Below are 19,528 nucleotides of genomic sequence, written 5' to 3'. Positions count from 1 at the left end.
AAATGGAAGCATTATCAAAAACGTATTTGGGCACAAAAATATATCAGTAAACTTTATAAAGTAGAAATATTACTAATTATGAGACAATATAAATTGAAACTAAAATAAAATTCCAAAATAAAAAGGCATTTTTAATGTAAATTAGAAAATGTTCCAGTAAGTAAATATTCAAACCAATAAAAAATTGAGAAAACTGTGTAAATTTTAAATTAAAGAAAAAACTAGCTAAAAACAACAACAATAAATGAAGTACTGCTAAGAAAATGATAAATTGCAATAGAGTACCAAAAAACCCATACTGCATTTTACTGGTAGATTAAAATCCTATTTGCGGGGAAGAGCAAAATAGGGAAACCACTAATTAGTCTAATAAGGAAAAAAGTACAAATATACAAAATAACAATTATATAATACAGGAAAACATAAAAATAAAAGGAATGTAGTGATGCAACATGGTAAAATTATTGAGAGTTCACTGTTCAACAAAAATTTAAAATATACAAAATATTTTAATTTCTTAAAAAATACAATATGCCAAAAATGACATACATTATTTTATAAGAAAAGCTTAAACAAATTATTTTCCCCAAAAGAAAAAGAAAATTGGTAAGAGTCTAAGATACACAAATCCACCAGACACTAGAACAAGGCAAGAATGCTATTGTTGCCTTGCAATTTGGTACTGTACTGGTGTTAGGGTAAAAAATAGTCATATAAAATGAAAAATGAAAGGTGAAACTTTTTGCTGATAATATAGTAGCATATCTAAAAGCCCCTAGAAAACCAATAGAAAACTAACTCAACCAAAAGCAACCTGGCAATTTTGTAAAATAAAAAATTATTATGCAAAAATAGTTCCCAAGAACAGAAATAAAAACATTTAGAATATATAATGGAAGGGGAAAAACCTCATTTACAGTAAACAGAAAAAAAGTTAAAATGCTGGTAAGCTTAGTAAGAAACTATATAAGAGAATTATTTAAAACTAAAATTCACAAAGAACACAAAAGTATGCTTGAACAAATAACCAGACATTTATTGCTCTTAATCAGAACATCGTCTCATAAAGATGAAATTATTTAAGTTAATTTATAAATTCTATGTAATCACAACAAAAATATCAGTAGGCTGGAATTTGAGAACTTGGAAATAAGTTGGTACATAAAATCAACATTTATGGGAACCATAAAATTGAACTGACTGGGGCACCAGGAAAGCCAAAGAATTTGATTCACAACAAAAATTAGTACTTACCACAGATTCTCTATAATGAAAACAGTGTGGGGCTGAGACATGATAAGACAGACCAGTGAAATGAAATATAAAATTCAGAAATAAACATAATTAGAAATAGAAACATATGACAAAGTTCATATTTTAAACTAACAGAGCAAAGATGATGTTGTGTCAACTAGAGAGCTATTAAATGAAACAAGATAAATTAGATTAATATTATTCAATACTAGGAATTAGGGATCCCTGGAAAAATACGGCTTTTTAAGATTAATGCAAAGAATGTACAACATAATTCTGGAACCTCTTAAAATAGAAAGTTGGTGAGTGCTAGAACCAGCATGTGGACATGTCAGAAAGGACAGGGAGACCAACTTGATGATTTTCCTACTGAACAAACCTGGAACATTTGAACATAAAAATAATTAAGAATAGCAATAAATTATGAACCATTGAGTAAAAAAAAATGTGTGTCCTCAAGTAAAGAAGAAGAGGTAAAACTGGAAAAACCACCATCAACTATTATAACAATATTGGTTCAGGCAAGAATTATCAATGAATGCTAAATTTAAGTGTAAATGTTGATGAGGATACCACAGAAAATGATGTGTTTTTCAGGATATTACACCCACGGTACACAAGATCCATCTTCCCATCTTTGATGATATTAATTTTGACTACCATGGTGAAGATGATTTCCTGGATCTCCATGGTCTTATTATCCCCATTGAACTAATAAACATCATCTATAGAATTATGTTTTACTATGAGTGTTGAGTAAGTCAAAGAAAATAAGTGAATAATTCACAAAGTAACAAAGGAAGAAATACTCAATAGTTTCAACATGTTCCATGTCACATAAGCTCCATATGAAGGGTAAGACTTAGAATCCAGATAGAAATAAGAAAACTGAGGAAATCAGGGATCTTACACTTTCAGCTGATAGCTGTTGTTCCGATTTCAGCAGGAGGACACTTTTATCCACAGCGCGGAGGGCGCAGAATGAGTCAGGAGCTGCTTGAAGATTGAGACTGGCATTAGAGCCAGGAAGCCCCTGCTCCTTATGGAACTTTATGCTAACCTGAAGAGAAAGAAAAGGAATAGAGATGATTTCTATGAGGAAAATTTGAATAAATTTAATAGTTTCTAAAGAAATCCTTATAGATTCTGTACATATATTCCTCCAGCCCATGTTCACCCTCAACTCTCCTTAAAGGGACATCTCCTTTACCACCCTCCTCTCATCTTGGGATTGGCACTACTGTCAAGGATAATTCTTTCCCTTTGGCAATTCTCTGATTCCCTAATAAGTTAAATGATACCCCTAATTATTGTGAGATTACCACGTAAAGATCAGAGTGGTCCATTAAGGAGGTAGCAAGAAGCAAACTGCTTACTCTTCTTACTCTGGACACGTCAGACATAGAAGAAAAATCACCTTGTTTTTAAAACATTTCTCAATCTGGAACTTGACACTGTCAGCCACGATTTCTCCACTGGGGTGAAGGGTGTAGACAAAGAGGACAGCCACAGGAGCCAGATCAGCACTGATGCTGATGGGGAATGAGAAGTTCCCATTCCAGGCTGGGTAAACAGGAGATCAACAGATAATGCCAAAAATTTCTTGCATCACTGGGTATGCTTAGATAAAAGAGACTTATGGATATAAAGCACAAATTAGGCTTTGTTTTGAAGGCAAGCAAATCAAATAATGCCAACTACATATGAAAAATAAGACTGGGTAATGTCGGTAATTAGAATACTCTGGTTTTGGAAATCCCTTTTCTGTAATGTACTCGATGATGTGGGAATAGTAGAAAGAGGTCAAACTGTCATTTATCCAATTATTTAGTAGCTTTTTAAAGCCATCCTATTTGTACTCTGTCCTCAAATTGAAATAAGTGCTCTTATTTCAATTCAACTTCTAGACTCTCTAATAATATTTCCTCAAAGAGAAAAAAGGTAAAGTACATATTTATAAATGGTTGCATTATATACACCTTTGTTTTTGATTTCCTTTTGTCCACTGAGAAAGATAGCTCCTTTCACCATCATCTGTGCAGGACAAAGAAAACACACTATGAGATCTATTGCCTAATATCATATCATATTGTCATTATATAGTGAATTACCTCATGATAATTCTGTTACATCAGATACGGAAGCTTCCATAAATTAAAAGTGAACTTGGCACATTTGAAGAAGAACAGAAAGTAACCACAATGGATTGGGAGCCTATCATGGACTAGAAACTCTGTGAACAATGTGAAATGCACTGTAGGAGGAGGAGAATTTTATCCAGACTTTCTGGCTCTGAGTATGCCTTCATCTAATCTCCATCAACTATTTGATTTAAGACACATCATTCTATCTGTTTGCCTCTGTTCCATTAGCTGTAAAAATGAGACTTCCGTAAGGCTGATGAAGCTAGCCAACACATACAAGGGCAGTGCCTGACATGGAATCCTCACCCTAGGAGGAAAAACTTATCATTTCTAATTTTATATATACATCTGAGGAAACCAAGGCTTAAGGAGTTTAAAGAACCTGTCCAAGATGAACTAACTTGTCTGATTAAGAGGAGAGGGTGGGGGCTGTATGTGGTGGTGACTCAGGAGGCTGAGGCAGGGGATCATAACTTCAAGGCCAGCTTCAGAAAAATTGCAAGGCCACAGACACCTTAGTGAGACCCTGTCTTAAAAAAAAAATTAAAATGCTGGGGATGGAGCTCAGTGGTAGAGTGACTCTGGTTCAGTCCCTAGTACCCACCCACACCTGCAAAAATACAAGCAAAAGAAGAAGACAATGACAACAACAAAAAAAACAAGAAGCAACAAGAGGGTGGAATGCCTTAATTTCCAAGTCTCTCTACCACTCTGCAATCTGCCTTGAAGACACAAAATGGATAGACACAGGCCCACTACTTCCTTACTACTTTCTTTACTGCTTATCAAAGTGAATTTTCCATTGTATTTTTTTGCATTTGCCTAACATTGAACTATTACAAAGCATTCTAAACATCTGATATGAATTAATAATTGAATGCCTAAAAAAGCAGATTCTGAATAATAAGTTTTTAAATCTTAGGGAAACAAATAATCTGAGAGCATATTATCTGTTTGTTTCTAATGGATCCTGTAGCATTTGCCAGCAAAGTGAGAGGATGGAACTCATTCAGATTGGCATGGCACAACTAATGCACACTGTCTGAACTGTCCTGTGCTCAGAAGATTCATAATTATGCAGGATTCCAAGAATACACTGAGACTTACTAAATAGTAGAAGTTGACATGTGAATCATCCTTATATGCATCAGGATTTAAGGAGTAATAAATGGTAATAATCTTCTGTTGGTTACATCTAAGCTGCTTCGGTTCAGGAGCAATCTTCAGGAAGCTGCTGGTTCGTGAATAAAAGCGTGAGACTCTGAAGTAGGCATCCGCATATTCAGGTGTCAACCAGCTGTTAGGATAGCAGCTCTTAGGTTGAACATATGAAGCCTGACATGAGAAAAGAAAGAGAAGGATCTTAGAGAGGCAAAGACTTCCAAAGACAGTAACAGAAGACATGTCTTCCAAGCAGGGGGGAAACTTAGCTTGGGGCTGACATTTCATTGTGGAGTTATTGGAAGCGAAATAATAATAGCTTTCTCTTTTATATATTAAAAATTACCATAATTGCATAAACATTTTACTAGACTAACAATAAATTGTTTCTTACTTTTGACTGAAAGAGAATTAAATGTAATCTCTGTTTCCTGAAGCTACATTTGAAGACTGACAAATTGTTTAACTGCAAAATTCCATTTAAGCAGCAGAAAAGAGAAATCAGAGTATTTCCTTTATTTATGTATGAAATGATCTGAGGAAAAAAAAAAAGCCAAATTTTCTTCATGAGCTATTTCTAACTCCTCAGAGGAAAATACTGATTGTTATAGAACTTATAATGATTGTATGGTAGTATCATTAGCTTCTCATCATCTTGAGCAAATCTCACACATTATTTAACCAACAAGCAAATAACAAAACATATGTTGTCTTTTAAGAGACAGTGGAATGAATCTGACATGGTTTTCACATGTACATATATGAAAACATCACAGTGAATCCCACACATTCATAAGAGTGAGATTCTAACTAGAATAAGATATATTCTATACTTGAATAATTATATCAAAATTGATTCTGCTGTCATGTAACAAACAATAAACAATAATTTTTTAAAAAGACCCTCAGAGAGAGGATCTGTAAAAGAGAAAGAAAGAGGGAGAGTGAGAGAGAGGCAGAGAGAGAGAGAGAGAAAGAGAGAGAGAAAGAGAGATTCCTAATGTTCAAAATTACTAACATTCGAATATGATGTGGGATACCTACCAGTCTTCATCCGTTCTTTGATGTCTTACCTTCAGATTGAACTCTGGATCAAATATGTCTGAAGTATCGATGGAAAACTGAGCTTCACCATCCTCATCTGTAGTGTAATTTCCTATAAATTTATCATTGAGCTCCAATTGCAATAACTTGCTTGCCAAAGGTACATTGTTAGGACCATAAAATTTAAGCTGTACAAAAAAAAATGTTAATACTCTTTGAATACAAAATGTCATATTCCTACAGAGAAATAATTTTCTGTCCTTAACTTTGATCACACATTAGAAATTTTCTTAAATTCTAATGAACAGAAAGATGTTTCATTAAGTATTTATGTGTTTATATATAAAATATGGAAACAGCTAAGATTGTGTTCATTACTTTTAGCCTAGGACTTTTTCAGTAAATCAGACATAGTAATACTGAAAATGTATTATGAAAGTAGAAAAAAAGTATCCAGAAATTTTCAAAGGATAATCAGTGATCTAATAAAATGAAATGGGACCTGCATTTTTTAAAGTTAAACATACAGTTCCAAAATAAGAAATTCCTCTTCTATAGAAAGGGTCCATATTCTCAAAGTTGACTCTGCCAAGCAATGGAGTGATAAAAATGGAGGTCTTTTCACTGATCTGTACACCTGTAAGAAATGAGGAAACACAGTGTCAAGAAAGAATTAACTATTCCACCAAATATTTCAGAGCTGGGGATATAACTCCATGGTGGAGCATTTGCCTAACATGGGCAAGGCCCTGGCTTCAATGTGAAAACCCCAAAAGAAAAAAAAAAAAAAAGCTTAAGGTACACAGTACATGTGAGAACTCTCTAAACACAGGTTTACATTTTTGTTCTATATTGAAAAGGAGATGTAAATTGTTTGAAATACACACAATCTACATCTTCAAAAGGAATGATGATGTTAGTATGGAAATAATTAAATCAGGAGCAGGAGAAAATGCTCTTAAATTCTTCCTTCCTATCAATTCACTCAGTTCTGGCTTGTAACTTTATGATGGAGAATATCTTAAACATCTCCACAATAGGATTTTCACTTTCTGAAAACTTTCTCGATACTACAAAATAAATGTAATATTTAGACTTTACTCAGATTTGAAAAGCAAAGTAAAAAGAAATGGCTTGAGATATCAAAAAACCAAGTAAATAGGCAGAATGAAACATACTTAGCTAAGTTGCTAATAGTAAGTGTGACAAACTCACCTATTGTGAGAGCTATCACAATATTGATCAAGTATATGTACATAAATCACTAAATAGTATATTCCCAACCCCTTTTTAAGTAACAAGAAATTATGAGCAATTCAACTGGTTCCCTTGCCCAAATTAAAATCTCACTTTCATGGTTTTTTATTCTTTTTACAAATATTTACTGAGCACTCACTATGTATGTATGAGTTTGTACATACATAGTACAAAACTATTTTCTCACTAATAGTTTTTTTCACTTGCAAATGTTCCCAATTCTAATAAATCAGGGGTTGATAAACTTCCATAAAGAGCCTAACAGTTATTCTAGGGTGTAGGCCACTCTGGGTTGAGTATTTGACAGAAGTTCTCTTCTTGCTTATAGCTGTTAAGCAAGGTAAACAAAATGTGACTGTGTTAAAAAAAAAATCTGGATTGGCCCTGGGGACATAGATTTTAAACACTGAGAATTAAATCAGATGTTAGACTTTGGTAATTTTTTTATCAATTAATTTTATTCAAAAGCAAACCTCAAGTTGACCTAAGGGCAAAAAGTACATTTTACCAGTTTGAGCAATAATTGATGTGTATTTTATGCATAATACTAACTCAAAAAGCTTCTTCCCAGTAAGCTGATATCCCAGTTGTATATAAAATTCAATTCTTACCTGTCCCAAATTCTGTAACAACTACATTGATATTCAATGTCATAAGCAACCCAGAACGATAAAATTGGAAGACTTTTGTGGGTACAATTTGAGAAACACAACCATTTTTCAACTGAAAAATAAAGAGAAATATAGTGGAAAAGTTAGGGATTTAAGAAGGTTTTAAAAACTATGAAATTTTAGCAAAAGTATATAACCACCACCACCCCTGACTTTTGAAATAATTAAAGAAAAAAATTAAAAGAGGAGAAGGGAGGGGAGGGGAAAGATTATATCAGCATATCAAAAAAGATAAAGTAGATAATCTTTATTTTACAGATTCAAAATAAATTCTCTTGAAAGCAGTGTCAAAGGGAAGAGATTAAAGGATGGAAATGAAGTTGAATAATATTTAAAAAGTAATATTTAATTACTTTTAATTAAAATTATCTTGAAAGGCACTAAAACAGGTGGAAAAGAATCATTCTTTAAAAGTGTACCATCAAAATAAACACTTCTTCAGATCAATTGTTCATTTAAAATAAAGAAAAATCTGTAGATAACATTTGACCAGTAACATCAATAATTAAAAAGATTTTGTTTTATTTGAAAAAAAATATTTACTAATTTAAATTTTAAAAAGAAGGACCTGTCAATTCATTTGGTCCTCAAAACTGTCATATGAGCCAGGAACTATTATTAAACCAATTATAAGGATGAATAAACTGAAACACAAGTACATTATATAACCTACTCAAGGCCACAGAGTTAAAAGGTGTTAGAGCTAAACAAGTGTGTAGTTTGTAGAGTGTGTACTCCTCTAGACTAGGAACTATTTTATCAATGACATCAAAAACATTACTTCTACTTTGTCTAAATAATACAAATTAAAATGAAATAATTAAAAGTGGCCAAAAGAATCTTAATGGCTTTAAAATTAGGAGAAAAACATTTTCAGTAATCCTTCAAAGAGAAAAGTAAGGTAAACTAGTAAGAATCTAGATATTGGGGTAAAAGAAAAATGCTTTGCATCAAATAATGTTAAGCTGTGTGGCGAAAGAAAAATATAAAGCATTGAATATGTGTATTACTAAATGAAGCTTTGTATTTGTGGGCTCCACACCCATGGATTTAACCAATTATGGAAAAAATATTTGGAAAAAAAGTGTGCCTGCACTGAACACAAGCAGACTTTTTTAACTTGTCATTATTCCTTAATAATACAGTATAACAACTATTGAAATCACATGTACATTTGTACATAGCATAAGTACTCTAGAGAGGTTTAAAGTATACTGGAGGATGTGCTAGACTATATGCAAATCTACACCCTTTTATAGAAGGGCCCTGGATATCTGTAGATTTTCGTATATGGGGGTTGTGGATCCAACTTCCATTGATAGGGAGGGATGACTGTATATTTTAAGTTTCAACTAAAAATATTAGGAAAAAGAATTAATATGATGAAGGCTAATGATGATGAACCCAAAATAACATAAGATTATACTAAAAACCTGTACAATAGACAAACACAAGTGTCATTTAGAATGAAGAGGGAAAGCAAACATGTAAAATGAGTGCTATGAACTCAATATCCATCTGGGAGAAAACAAACTTCTTAAATTAAATATATAAAAAATTAATTTTGTGTTTACTGAAGAAATTGAAATACTCTTAAAGCATACTTAGGTAGTTGTATGTACAACAGAAGGACAAATCAGACATTTTCTCCCTAATCCTGAAACCCATAAATGGTAAGAACTTTGGGATGTCAAAAATAGCATAATTTCAAAGTCAATGCTCTGACTTAATTAAATATCCTGGAAAAATTTGCTTAGAGGATAGAGAATAATGTTTATAATGAAAGAAAGTTTTAGTTTTATATTAATAGGGAAAACAGAGCCAATTAAGAGTTCTCAAAAGACCAAATCCAAATTAATAACAAAAATATGAAAAGATGCTCAAATTAGCTAGTAATTAGATAACACATGTTAAAACAAAATAAATTTGTCTGCCAAAATGATAAACAATTGAAGTCTTAAATATATAGCTAGAAATAACTTTGGAAATATAGTCCCATGTTTTGCTGACAAGAATTTGAATGCCTAAAATTTATGATAGCAATATGCTAATATTTCTTAAAATAATCTTTATGTTTATAGCAATCTATAGTTCCCTAGATTCAGGAAACTCACTCCAAGGAATGTTTGAAATAAATAAAACTTCTCACAGAGAGATTGATGCATCAGATTTTTTTAATGCTATGTTTTTCATATAGGGAAAGAAAAAACATTAGCTGAATGAACACCTTTCACTAGGTAAAATGGTTGACTGCATTACATCACAACCTCAGTGGAACGATGTGCAACTGATGTGGAAGAAATTCATTTAACACTTCTTAGCCTGCATTTCCTATACAAAGTTAGGGGTTCTTTTTGCCTGTATATGCAATTATTGATATTTACCTAGAGGGTGATCATCAAATTTGAGGAGTTAACTTCAGGATAATCCGATATATACTATGGGGTATATGCAAATTTCACTATGGGAATTCCAAAGTCAATTTTCACTAAAAGAAATGGGTGGAGTCATTATCTTAAAGTTATGATGTTATAGATGAAGAAAGCAACTATGGGCTTGACGTATGAATCTCAGGGTGTGGCGACATATTAAGGCCCCAGATTCAATTGCCAGCATCATACACACAAAACTGCAAATCTAAATCAATAGATGTCTATGATCTGAATTGCAGATGTTTGAAGATAAGCTATATTAAAAGGACAAGTCTAGGCTGCATACTGAAAAATAATGCAGATTAGTTTATTTAAAGATTGGGGAGGCCACTTAGTATATAATATGAAGAACGCAAAAAAATCTTTTTCAAAGTTTAAAAATCCTAAAAACTGATAAATAACAATATACATTGCCTAGAGAGTAAGAAACTTTTAGACATTGTATTTTCTCCTTATTTTTTACCCTTGGTAATTGAGTCCTTCATTTTACACAAAATGAAAATAGTGTTAAGTCCTTTTTATAAATGAAATTTAAAAAATAGCCAAAAATTAGATTTTTTTAGTATTATAGTTAGTACCTGTGCTATAAATTGCTCACATATTTCATTGTTTTCATTCTCACAACGTGTAGAAGAAAAAAATTTTCTGCATATGCGGATTTGGGCTTTTCCTTGCACAGACTGGCCATAAGTGTACCTAGTGGGAAAAGGTGCACTTGTGATTACAGATGAATGACATGAGAGCAGTATTTTCTGAACTCCTTCAACAATTATACATAAAATCTCTGAACTATGAAGACTTGACTCTAACCCACTTCAATTACAAATCCTCACCTATTGGCACTGTCTTCCTCGCAGAATTGGTCAATTGATTTATTAGGAGGATGTGGCTGCTTTTTAAAAAATCAAATTCAGTAACATAGTATCTGAAGTAATCTAAAATCTCAGCAAATAAAATTTAATGATTAATTTTTTAAAAATAATTTTAATCTGATAGAAGTATCAGAAAAAAATTAGTTGTGACTCTTTCTTTAGCAGAAAATACGTATTTAAGTAAGTAAATCTGGGATGATTCAGGTTCTTGAAGTATGTCCAGATCAACATTTTAAGTAACAATGCTCATTTTGCCACTCCAAAAATCAAAAAGTTTCTGGAACTGACATAAATTGAATATGTTTTGAATAAAAGTATAATACCTTCTGGAGTGATCATAATTATGATCATAATTTAAAGTAATGTAAGAAACAACCAATTTCATGTTAGTGTTTGGTTTAGAAAGTATTTTTGTACATAGCACATTGCATAAACATTTGGGTCTTCTGATTTGTGCGTTGCACTTTCTTAGCATAATACAAGCACAACACAAATTATCTCATTTTCTCCTAAAACTATAATGCAAATTTTTGAAAAATTTCAACCAGTGGGCTTGGGTTGTAGCACAGTGGTAGAGCATTTGCCTAGCATGTGTGAGGTACTAGGTTCAATTCTCAGACCACATATAAATACATAAAGATCCATTGACAACAACAACAACAAAAATTTTAACCAAACACAAAGCTAGTCAATATCAGTGTTTTTTTTTTTTCTTAACTTAAGGATTCTTTCCACTTAGATTTAGAAAAATAGAGAGCAAATACATAGGAGATAATCAATCTTAATATTAGGAATTTTATAGATTTCAATATTTTGCTTTTATGACTGTTGGACTTTGATCTGTACCAGATCTTTATGATTTAATTTTTCCAGTGACCTTGATTAGTAAACTGAAATTTGCTAACTTCCCCATGTTGTGATTGAAAGAATGAAAACTCAAACTCAAATCTGTTTCACTTCATGGTCTGTTCTCCTGTCATTCCGCTAATGTATTTCTCTTTTTTTATAAAAATACTTTATGCTTTTGACATCTTGATTCAACTTAAATTACTATGATCATTTGTTAGTTCTAATTATCAACCACATGTAAAATAGAAGTTGAACTAAGATTGGGCCAAAAATGTTAGGTCTCATTAATGCATGTAAGATGTAAGAATTATAAGACAAATATCTTATTATTTCTTCTATCTTTTATTTATAAAATAAAATTCTTACCATACAACTATTTACAGACTAAGGTTTGTCCCTGGAACATGTAGTTTACTTCTTCATGCAGCACAGAGTAGGAAAGCCCTTTGTGATTTGAAAAGCTTTTGATGTTGCTAATGGAATTTATTAAAAAATCTCTTTATCTGTAGGTATATCTTCTTCACTCTTAAAAGCCTAATTCATTTCTGAGATTGTTTGCTAAAATAATCTAATTTTGGTGTTGTTTTCCTTAGCCATTCCAACTAAATCTCTGGGCACAACTGGTACAGTACTATTCAACCCCTAAAAGGTAACTCCTTGATTGTGTTAATTGAGATCTGGACAGTGACTTCACGTCCTTCCATCAAAGCCTGCTCAGTAACATCTTCGCAGCAAGCACAGCTCCTATATAATTGCCTGGTCATGTGGCAGGAGATTATTATTGCTGATTACTGATATGCTATTTGATGTCAAATATATCTGGCATATAATGTTAAGTTTCAAGAAGTCAGAATAATGATCATAATTTAAAGTAATGTAAGAAACAATCAATTTCATGTTAGTGTTTGGCTTAGAAAGTTTTGCCTAAACATTTTGGGTCTCCTGATTTGTGGGGCTGTACTTTCTTAGCATAATACAAGGTATTTGAATACATTAGAAATGCGAAAGGCATTAAAATTTCTGGCTTCGTGTAGGATTTTCTAGCAAAACCAGTTTATGATCTTTGATTTCTTCATTCTTATGTTGATTATCCCATGATTTTTAACAGATAATATGTAATCTCACATATATTAATTCTGGCACACATTCGCATTAAAACTCAGAGAAATTTTATGATCATTTCCCTAGAATTCAAAGATTTTAAATACTACTTTAAAAAAGACTAAAAGTTTCCAAGATTCTGAAGAACTTCAAAAATTATCCTTACAGTTTACTCTACAGTTCTTTATATAATGTATCTTTAATACTGCCAAAATACTAAAAAATAGTAATTTTATGTCAGCCATAATTATTTCACAGATATGGCAAATATTGATATTTTAAGTGTTTACATAAAGTATAATGGAATTATTAATCAAGAAGAAACTTTAAAGCCATAAAGCCCAGGGGTAAATCCTGGTTCTGTCATCAAAGTTATTTATTATATTACTTTAAATTATGATCATTATTCTGACTTCTTGAAACTTTACACTATATGCCATGCCAGATAGATTTGACATTAAGTAGCATATCAGTAATCAGAAATAATTTCCCAAGGAGAAAATAGAAATTTGGATTTTTTGTATTAAGAGGATTCAAGTGAATTCAAATTAAACTATAAAATTCCTTAGTTCCACTATGACAATTTCAATAGCTCATTTTCTGTTATAATTTTTATATATTTTTTAAAGATACAATTAATAATATTTTATTGTATCTATGTTAGATTTTCTTTCCCCTCTTTTCATATTCATTTTATTTTTTATGAGAATATTCAGTGATTGTGAAGACTAAGTGAGGTAGGTACTTTTGTACCAGCTGCTAGAATTGTACCTTGGCACAATACTTTGGTGAGCAATAAGGCAATCAAAAGATTACAAGATTTTTATCTATTTTGTCTTGGTATTTCTCCTTTTGTAAATCTTTTCTAAGTAAACAATTGTTAATTCAAAGTTATTATACAGTATTATAGAATGGTACATGCTACAAAATTATTAATTACTAAAAAATTAAAATGGAACATCCCACATGTTAGATAATAAAATAATAATGGTTCAGTGAATTTGCTAAAGATAACTGTGTAAAGATATAATAGAGAAAGGAATTAGAATAGTTTAAAAGGATGACATAATAAGGAAAAATATTTTCTTAAGTATTGTAGATAAGAAGGTAAGATTGCTGTCAAAGAAAACATTCCTAAAAGATTACAGGAAAACTAATCACAATGTTAATGACAATGAGTACAATTAATTATAGCTAATTTCTTACATTTTCCTTTATATTTTTTAAATATTCAAAAATACTCTTAAGAATTTTAATGTGAGCATATGAACAAATTTAATAGTTAAACTATTTTGTTATCTCTGAGCTTTCTGTTACCTGTGGGGACAAATCATAATAAATACTTACTTAGCACATGTGTCCACTTGAAATTCATCATCTGAAATAGTTATTGTTTGTGGAGCACTGACCTTAACTTCAAACTTGGGCAACACTGAAAACAAAGAGATATATATTTTCAGCTCCCATATGGCTGGAAGAAAAACTAATTTAAATCATGTAGATAACCATAGTGATGATGCATAAAAAATTATGATGGCATAATTTTTTCTGTTTTTACATTTGTGCTGACCATGTTTCAATTGCCCCTACTTGTATGTGAAACTAGTCCACCACAGTAAGTGATAGTGTCTCATTAAGGATTCAGTATCCCCCTCCCTTCTTTTTTCCTTTTTCCTGTTCTCATAACTTTACACCGTCTGGGATATGGCTCAGTTGGTAGAGTGCTTGCCTAGCATACACAAGTCCCTGGGTTCATTTGTTGTTGTTGAAATATATTAAATACATTCTAGAAAACTATCTGGATTCTAAAAAATAGATGTTTCCTAGGGGAAACAGATAAGTAGGGATCAGAATAAGGAGTGAGGAGCAAGAAAGGATTGATGAGAGAACAGAAGATGATTGCAGAAAACCAAATCAAGCTTCACCCACATTCGCCTAAGTCTAATGTAAAATTTTACTCATTTATTTGAACTCATTTATAAAAGAAAATAAAAACTAGAAATTGGTTACCATATTTATTAACAGTAAATTCATGCATCAGTGTATTTCCTGATTTTCCTTTTACAACAATTGTATAATCTCCAATAATTGGTTCTGAAATCAATTGGAATGACAGTTGGGTAACATTTCTGAAAGAGGTCACATTTTGCCACTGAAAAATCTTATTGTTTTGAGGATCCTAGGAAATAATAAATAAAGACAATCAGAAATTGCATATTTTTCTTTCCTTCTTTATTTTGGAAATTAAGAAAGTACTATCATTATATGGAACTAATTGTCTTAAATCATTAAAACAACATCACTTCAGTAATGTATTCTGAATGTATTAAAATTCAATCCATTTACTAATAGGAATAAGATATCAAATAAATTGAAGGCCACAGTACTCTAGACAAACTGGTAGAAGGAAACTGTTAATTATTTCCTAAAAGCAAAAAATCCACTTTATAATAATGTCACCTTCTCATATATTTCTATAGTTTAGGTATTTGTGTTTTCCATTTTCTTATAATAAGATATGAATTAATTAAGACTGAAAAGGGCTTGGCAACCAAAATCAGGCCCTTTCGAATATATATCTGCTTTAGAGTCTAATCTTTTATATTCCATAAAAACCAAGATATTGCATTTGCCCCACAGGCTAACATAAAAAGGAACAGACTTTAATTTAGATCTCAATCTGATGCCTTATGGAGTACATGCACATAAAGACTGTCTTCTCTTTATTTCAGTCATCTTGATTTCTAATTATAGAAACAAGAACAAGACATACATTATTTATATGAATAATTAAAATAATGGATACAAAAAGTAGTTCTCTTACCTGAAGTGTGATTAAAGGATACTGAAAGAGGTAAAAAACAGATTAATACTTTAATAGCACATTCCTTTTTGCCAAATACTGTACTATACATATGATATCTTGTAGAATTAGCTCTTGATTCCCAGAGAACAAAATTTCTATAGATAAAAGTGCCAAACACACCCCAAATGTGAAATAGAACCTAAATCTCTCTGGGAAGTAGAAAGAAGTTTCATGCAACTTGTGTTTTTTTTTTCTTTTTTATTTTTTTTTTTGTGTGTGTGCATGTGTGCGCGCGCACACACACGCTTCTTTATTTGATGAAAAGAACTAAAAAATTGTAACTCAACTCCGTATAAATGAAAGTTTATATTTAAATATGAGGTTAGCACTGAAGTTACACCTATCTTGTACTCTACTTTGGAACTTTATTTTCATGCATTTAGAAAGCTTCCTGAAGATGTGTTAGATAGCTATGGATTTGTTTAATATGTTAAAATGTTATTGCACCATTAGAAATGACTGAACTCACCAAATCCTCAATAGGTTTGAAGTGGGTATCCAATGTCACAATGCGAAATTTAACTAAAAGAAAAGCAAGGAACAAACTTTTCAAATACATAAAGATATTAAATTGTCCTGCTATCACAGAATACCATATTCCCTTTTTTTCCCAGCTCCAATTTGATCGTTTCAGACTGAGTTTCACTGGGAAAGAAATCTCTTTTACTGCATTTGTCATTCTTTTCTTAATGGTGTTTTGCTGTGACCAAAACTGACACACTGCCTGCCACTACCAGCAGAGACTTTTACCCCAAGAGCCACAGGAACACTTAAAGACTTGGTGGCAGAAATAGTCATAGAAGGAATAATATGCCAAATGTCTGATGAGAGAGAGAACGCAATACTCCTAAAAATTAAATTGATACTAGCTAATAGTTGAAAAGAAAAATTTTGATCCTTTTTGTATACAGAATATAGAAGCTATCATCATAACACTTAGTAAATTCAGAAGAGAGGGTATAATGCAGCAAAAAATCTCAGTATAAAAATTCTGTATTTAGTTCATTTACTTCTTTTCAATAAACCATAGCAACATATAATATTCATCAGGACCAAATGTAAAGATGCTTTAAGTCAACTTTAAATTTAAAAATGAGAAAACTAAGTTCCAAAGATGAAAACTTACTTGACAAAACCCAATATACTTTTTTTAACCAAGCCAAAATCAGTCCCTTTGGAACACTAGTTTTGCATCCTTCTGCCACCTTCTTCTTATTATACTAATAAAAAAATACAGGGTTCTGCCAAGGTTATCATCCATCTAGTTACACTAATGATAATCAGTAATAATAGTGAAAATAATAAATATCACTTATGAGATCTCTTTCATGTGCTAGGCACTCTTTAATATTGGCACTTTTAATATTCATTCTCACAATATTCTTGGGATAAATTTTCATTTTCTCTACATAGGATATAATTTAACCTTAATAAGAGGGTTAATCAGACACTAGTATGGCAGTATGTATAAACATGGCTGTATAATCAATGTGATCCTGCAATCTGTACATGTGGGAATAATAAGAATTCATACCCCATTTGAAACAAATGTATGATATATGATATGTCACGATTAATGTAATGTTTTGAGAAACTAATAAATTTCTGATGTTTAAAAAAAATAAGAGGGTTAATTAACTTGCCCAATTGGCAGACTATGGAGCAATGATTCAAATCAATCAATTATACTCCCCATTCCATGCTTGAACCTTAAACCTTTATGTCACTAGAGTTTATACACAGGGAAGGGGAAGATGGGTAAATTTTACAAATCAAAATATTCAGTGACTTGTGTTAAAGGGTACTATCCCATACTTTACCTAGATCATCAATAAGATTTTTTAAAATTTATGATCCAATGATATTGAGTATAACATAACTAAATCTTACATGTTTGGATTGCTTTTAATTTGAAGAATGCATTTCTAAAGTCAATGATACAAAGGAAAGGGGATTTTTGACTTACCATTCTCTCCAGGTTTATAGATGGGCTTATCTGTCTGCACAAAAGTTACTTTCTCCTCTGAACTGATTGCTACAGATCTTCTCTCAAAGATTGTAAGAGTATCTCCCTTAGCCAAGAGTGTCACAAAAGCAAACTGTTCAGAAGACTTCTGAGAGACCTGTTGATATAGGAAAGCAGAGAATTTGAAAATCATAAATAATGACTTAATTTGTTAGGCAGAGAGATCCTTGTGAACTCAAGGATGGTGGAATGTGATGGACATCATTATACAAAATACATGTATGAAGAGTTGAATTGGGTGTCAACATTCTTTATATACAAATAGAGATACAAAATTTGTGGTATATATGTGTATTAAGAATTGTAATGCAAAAAAAAAGAAAGAATAGTGTTACCTTAGATTAGGTAGAGGGAAGTGAAAGGAGGGGAAGGCAGAGGATGTGGGGATTAGAAAGATAGTAGAATGAAACAGACATTATTACTTTATGTATGTATGTGACTGTACGACCAATGTGATTCTACAATATCACAAAAATATCTCAGGAAAGTGAGAAATTATATCCCATCTATTAATGATATACCAAAGTATATAAGTATATTCTACTGTCATGTATAACTAATTAAAACAAATAAAAAATTTAAATAAACAATTAATGATTACTTGTTACAATTGCTTGATTTAGTATGAGGACACTTTCTAATAAACTGTGTTTGTATCTTCTTGCCTTCCATTTACTTTCTTTTGTTGCTGTTATCCTGAATTCAAACCTTTCTTTTTTCCCTAAATTTTCTTTCCTCACAATGTGAAACATTTTTACTATCTAAAGTGAGGTAGTTATCTCATTATCAATTCTTATGATAGAAGATTAACAACATTTCATTAGTCTTGCTGCATGTATAAATTTTCCTTTTATTCCTTGCCTCTCTGGAATTCCTAATTGTGCCCCCTAACTTTTACAACTCATCAAAAATCTAGTTTTGTTATTTAAAAATAATCTTTTAATAATAATTTAATGTCCTCATCTGCAGCTCTGAAACAGTAAATTCAGTGCCTCACCTTGAAATCTGCACAAGCATAGAAGGTGTCTTCTCCCACAGACAGGTCAAAAATTGTGGTATTAGATCCATCATATTCTAAGAAAACACTCAAGGATACAGATTCATTGAGGTTTAAAAGATGGAGGCAAGCTATTTCTGCAGAATAACTCTTTATCACAGAGGGGACCCATAGGATATATTGCCTATGCAAAGAAAATAACCAACATTATAAAAACAAGAGTATGAAAAATACATAACATCCACCAGAAGCTATTTTAGCTTATTAAAATATTCCTAAAATACACATTTATGATAGGTAGCATTACAACAAACTTTGGTAGATAAAGAGATGTTTTAAGATTAAGATGTTATGCTTGCTAAGCACTTATAGGAAAAAAAACAGCACTCAGTTGCAGAAGTTGAAATGATAAAATACAATTAAATTTTATTTGGCCTTATTTTAACAAGGTCATATTTTTAGTAGTTTAGTATAAATAGTGTAGTATTCCCTTACAGTTTTGAAGCCACAGCAATAGTCCAATGAAGCAAAAAGGTGCTCAGCAAAATGGTAGGCACCATTCTAATCCCAATGCCTGAACAGCAACAACTTTAAAATAAACTTTCTCATTAGAAATCAGCTACTTCAACTCTGTCTTCCTTCGGTTCTGCCTTTTTGTATCATTGCTTTTATAGTCATGCACAATGAAAGATCAATTTCTTTTTGGAGCAAATGTCAGGGGACCCACCTGTCACATTTAAATCACATCTCCTATTTCTTCTCCAGGGGGTGTCACTTTACATAAAGTTCATGCTTAAGTTCACTGAATAATGCTCTGGTTTTAGAATCAGCAGCACAAGTTGGACAGGAAGAAA

The 19,528-nt window shown here is 31.6% G+C and overlaps 1 protein-coding gene across 1 annotated transcript in view; it reads right to left on the bottom strand.

Annotated features, from left to right (window-relative positions):
- The window catches only part of LOC101957600 (ovostatin homolog 2-like), a 55,520-nt gene extending 36,286 nt beyond the window's left edge, over positions 1 to 19,234 (bottom strand). Inside the window, exons 1-15 of the mRNA XM_078015267.1 lie at positions 19,170 to 19,234; positions 18,675 to 18,858; positions 17,618 to 17,774; positions 16,121 to 16,173; positions 15,610 to 15,630; positions 14,796 to 14,964; positions 14,133 to 14,217; positions 10,542 to 10,659; positions 7,472 to 7,583; positions 6,131 to 6,240; positions 5,633 to 5,791; positions 4,506 to 4,733; positions 3,234 to 3,288; positions 2,672 to 2,817; positions 2,165 to 2,314 (exon numbers count right to left, since the gene is read on the bottom strand). Coding sequence (XP_077871393.1) covers positions 2,165 to 2,314; positions 2,672 to 2,817; positions 3,234 to 3,288; positions 4,506 to 4,733; positions 5,633 to 5,791; positions 6,131 to 6,240; positions 7,472 to 7,583; positions 10,542 to 10,659; positions 14,133 to 14,217; positions 14,796 to 14,964; positions 15,610 to 15,630; positions 16,121 to 16,173; positions 17,618 to 17,774; positions 18,675 to 18,858; positions 19,170 to 19,234 — 1,812 coding nt within the window. The remainder of the gene's footprint in view (positions 1 to 2,164; positions 2,315 to 2,671; positions 2,818 to 3,233; positions 3,289 to 4,505; positions 4,734 to 5,632; positions 5,792 to 6,130; positions 6,241 to 7,471; positions 7,584 to 10,541; positions 10,660 to 14,132; positions 14,218 to 14,795; positions 14,965 to 15,609; positions 15,631 to 16,120; positions 16,174 to 17,617; positions 17,775 to 18,674; positions 18,859 to 19,169) is intronic.
- Positions 19,235 to 19,528: the final 294 nt, after the last annotated feature.

Source organism: Ictidomys tridecemlineatus, chromosome 6, assembly GCF_052094955.1.
Source record: "Ictidomys tridecemlineatus isolate mIctTri1 chromosome 6, mIctTri1.hap1, whole genome shotgun sequence".
Lineage (NCBI taxonomy): Eukaryota > Metazoa > Chordata > Mammalia > Rodentia > Sciuridae > Ictidomys > Ictidomys tridecemlineatus.
The sequence above is the reverse complement of the archived record's forward strand: the minus strand, read 5'-3'. Positions and strand labels throughout refer to the sequence as shown.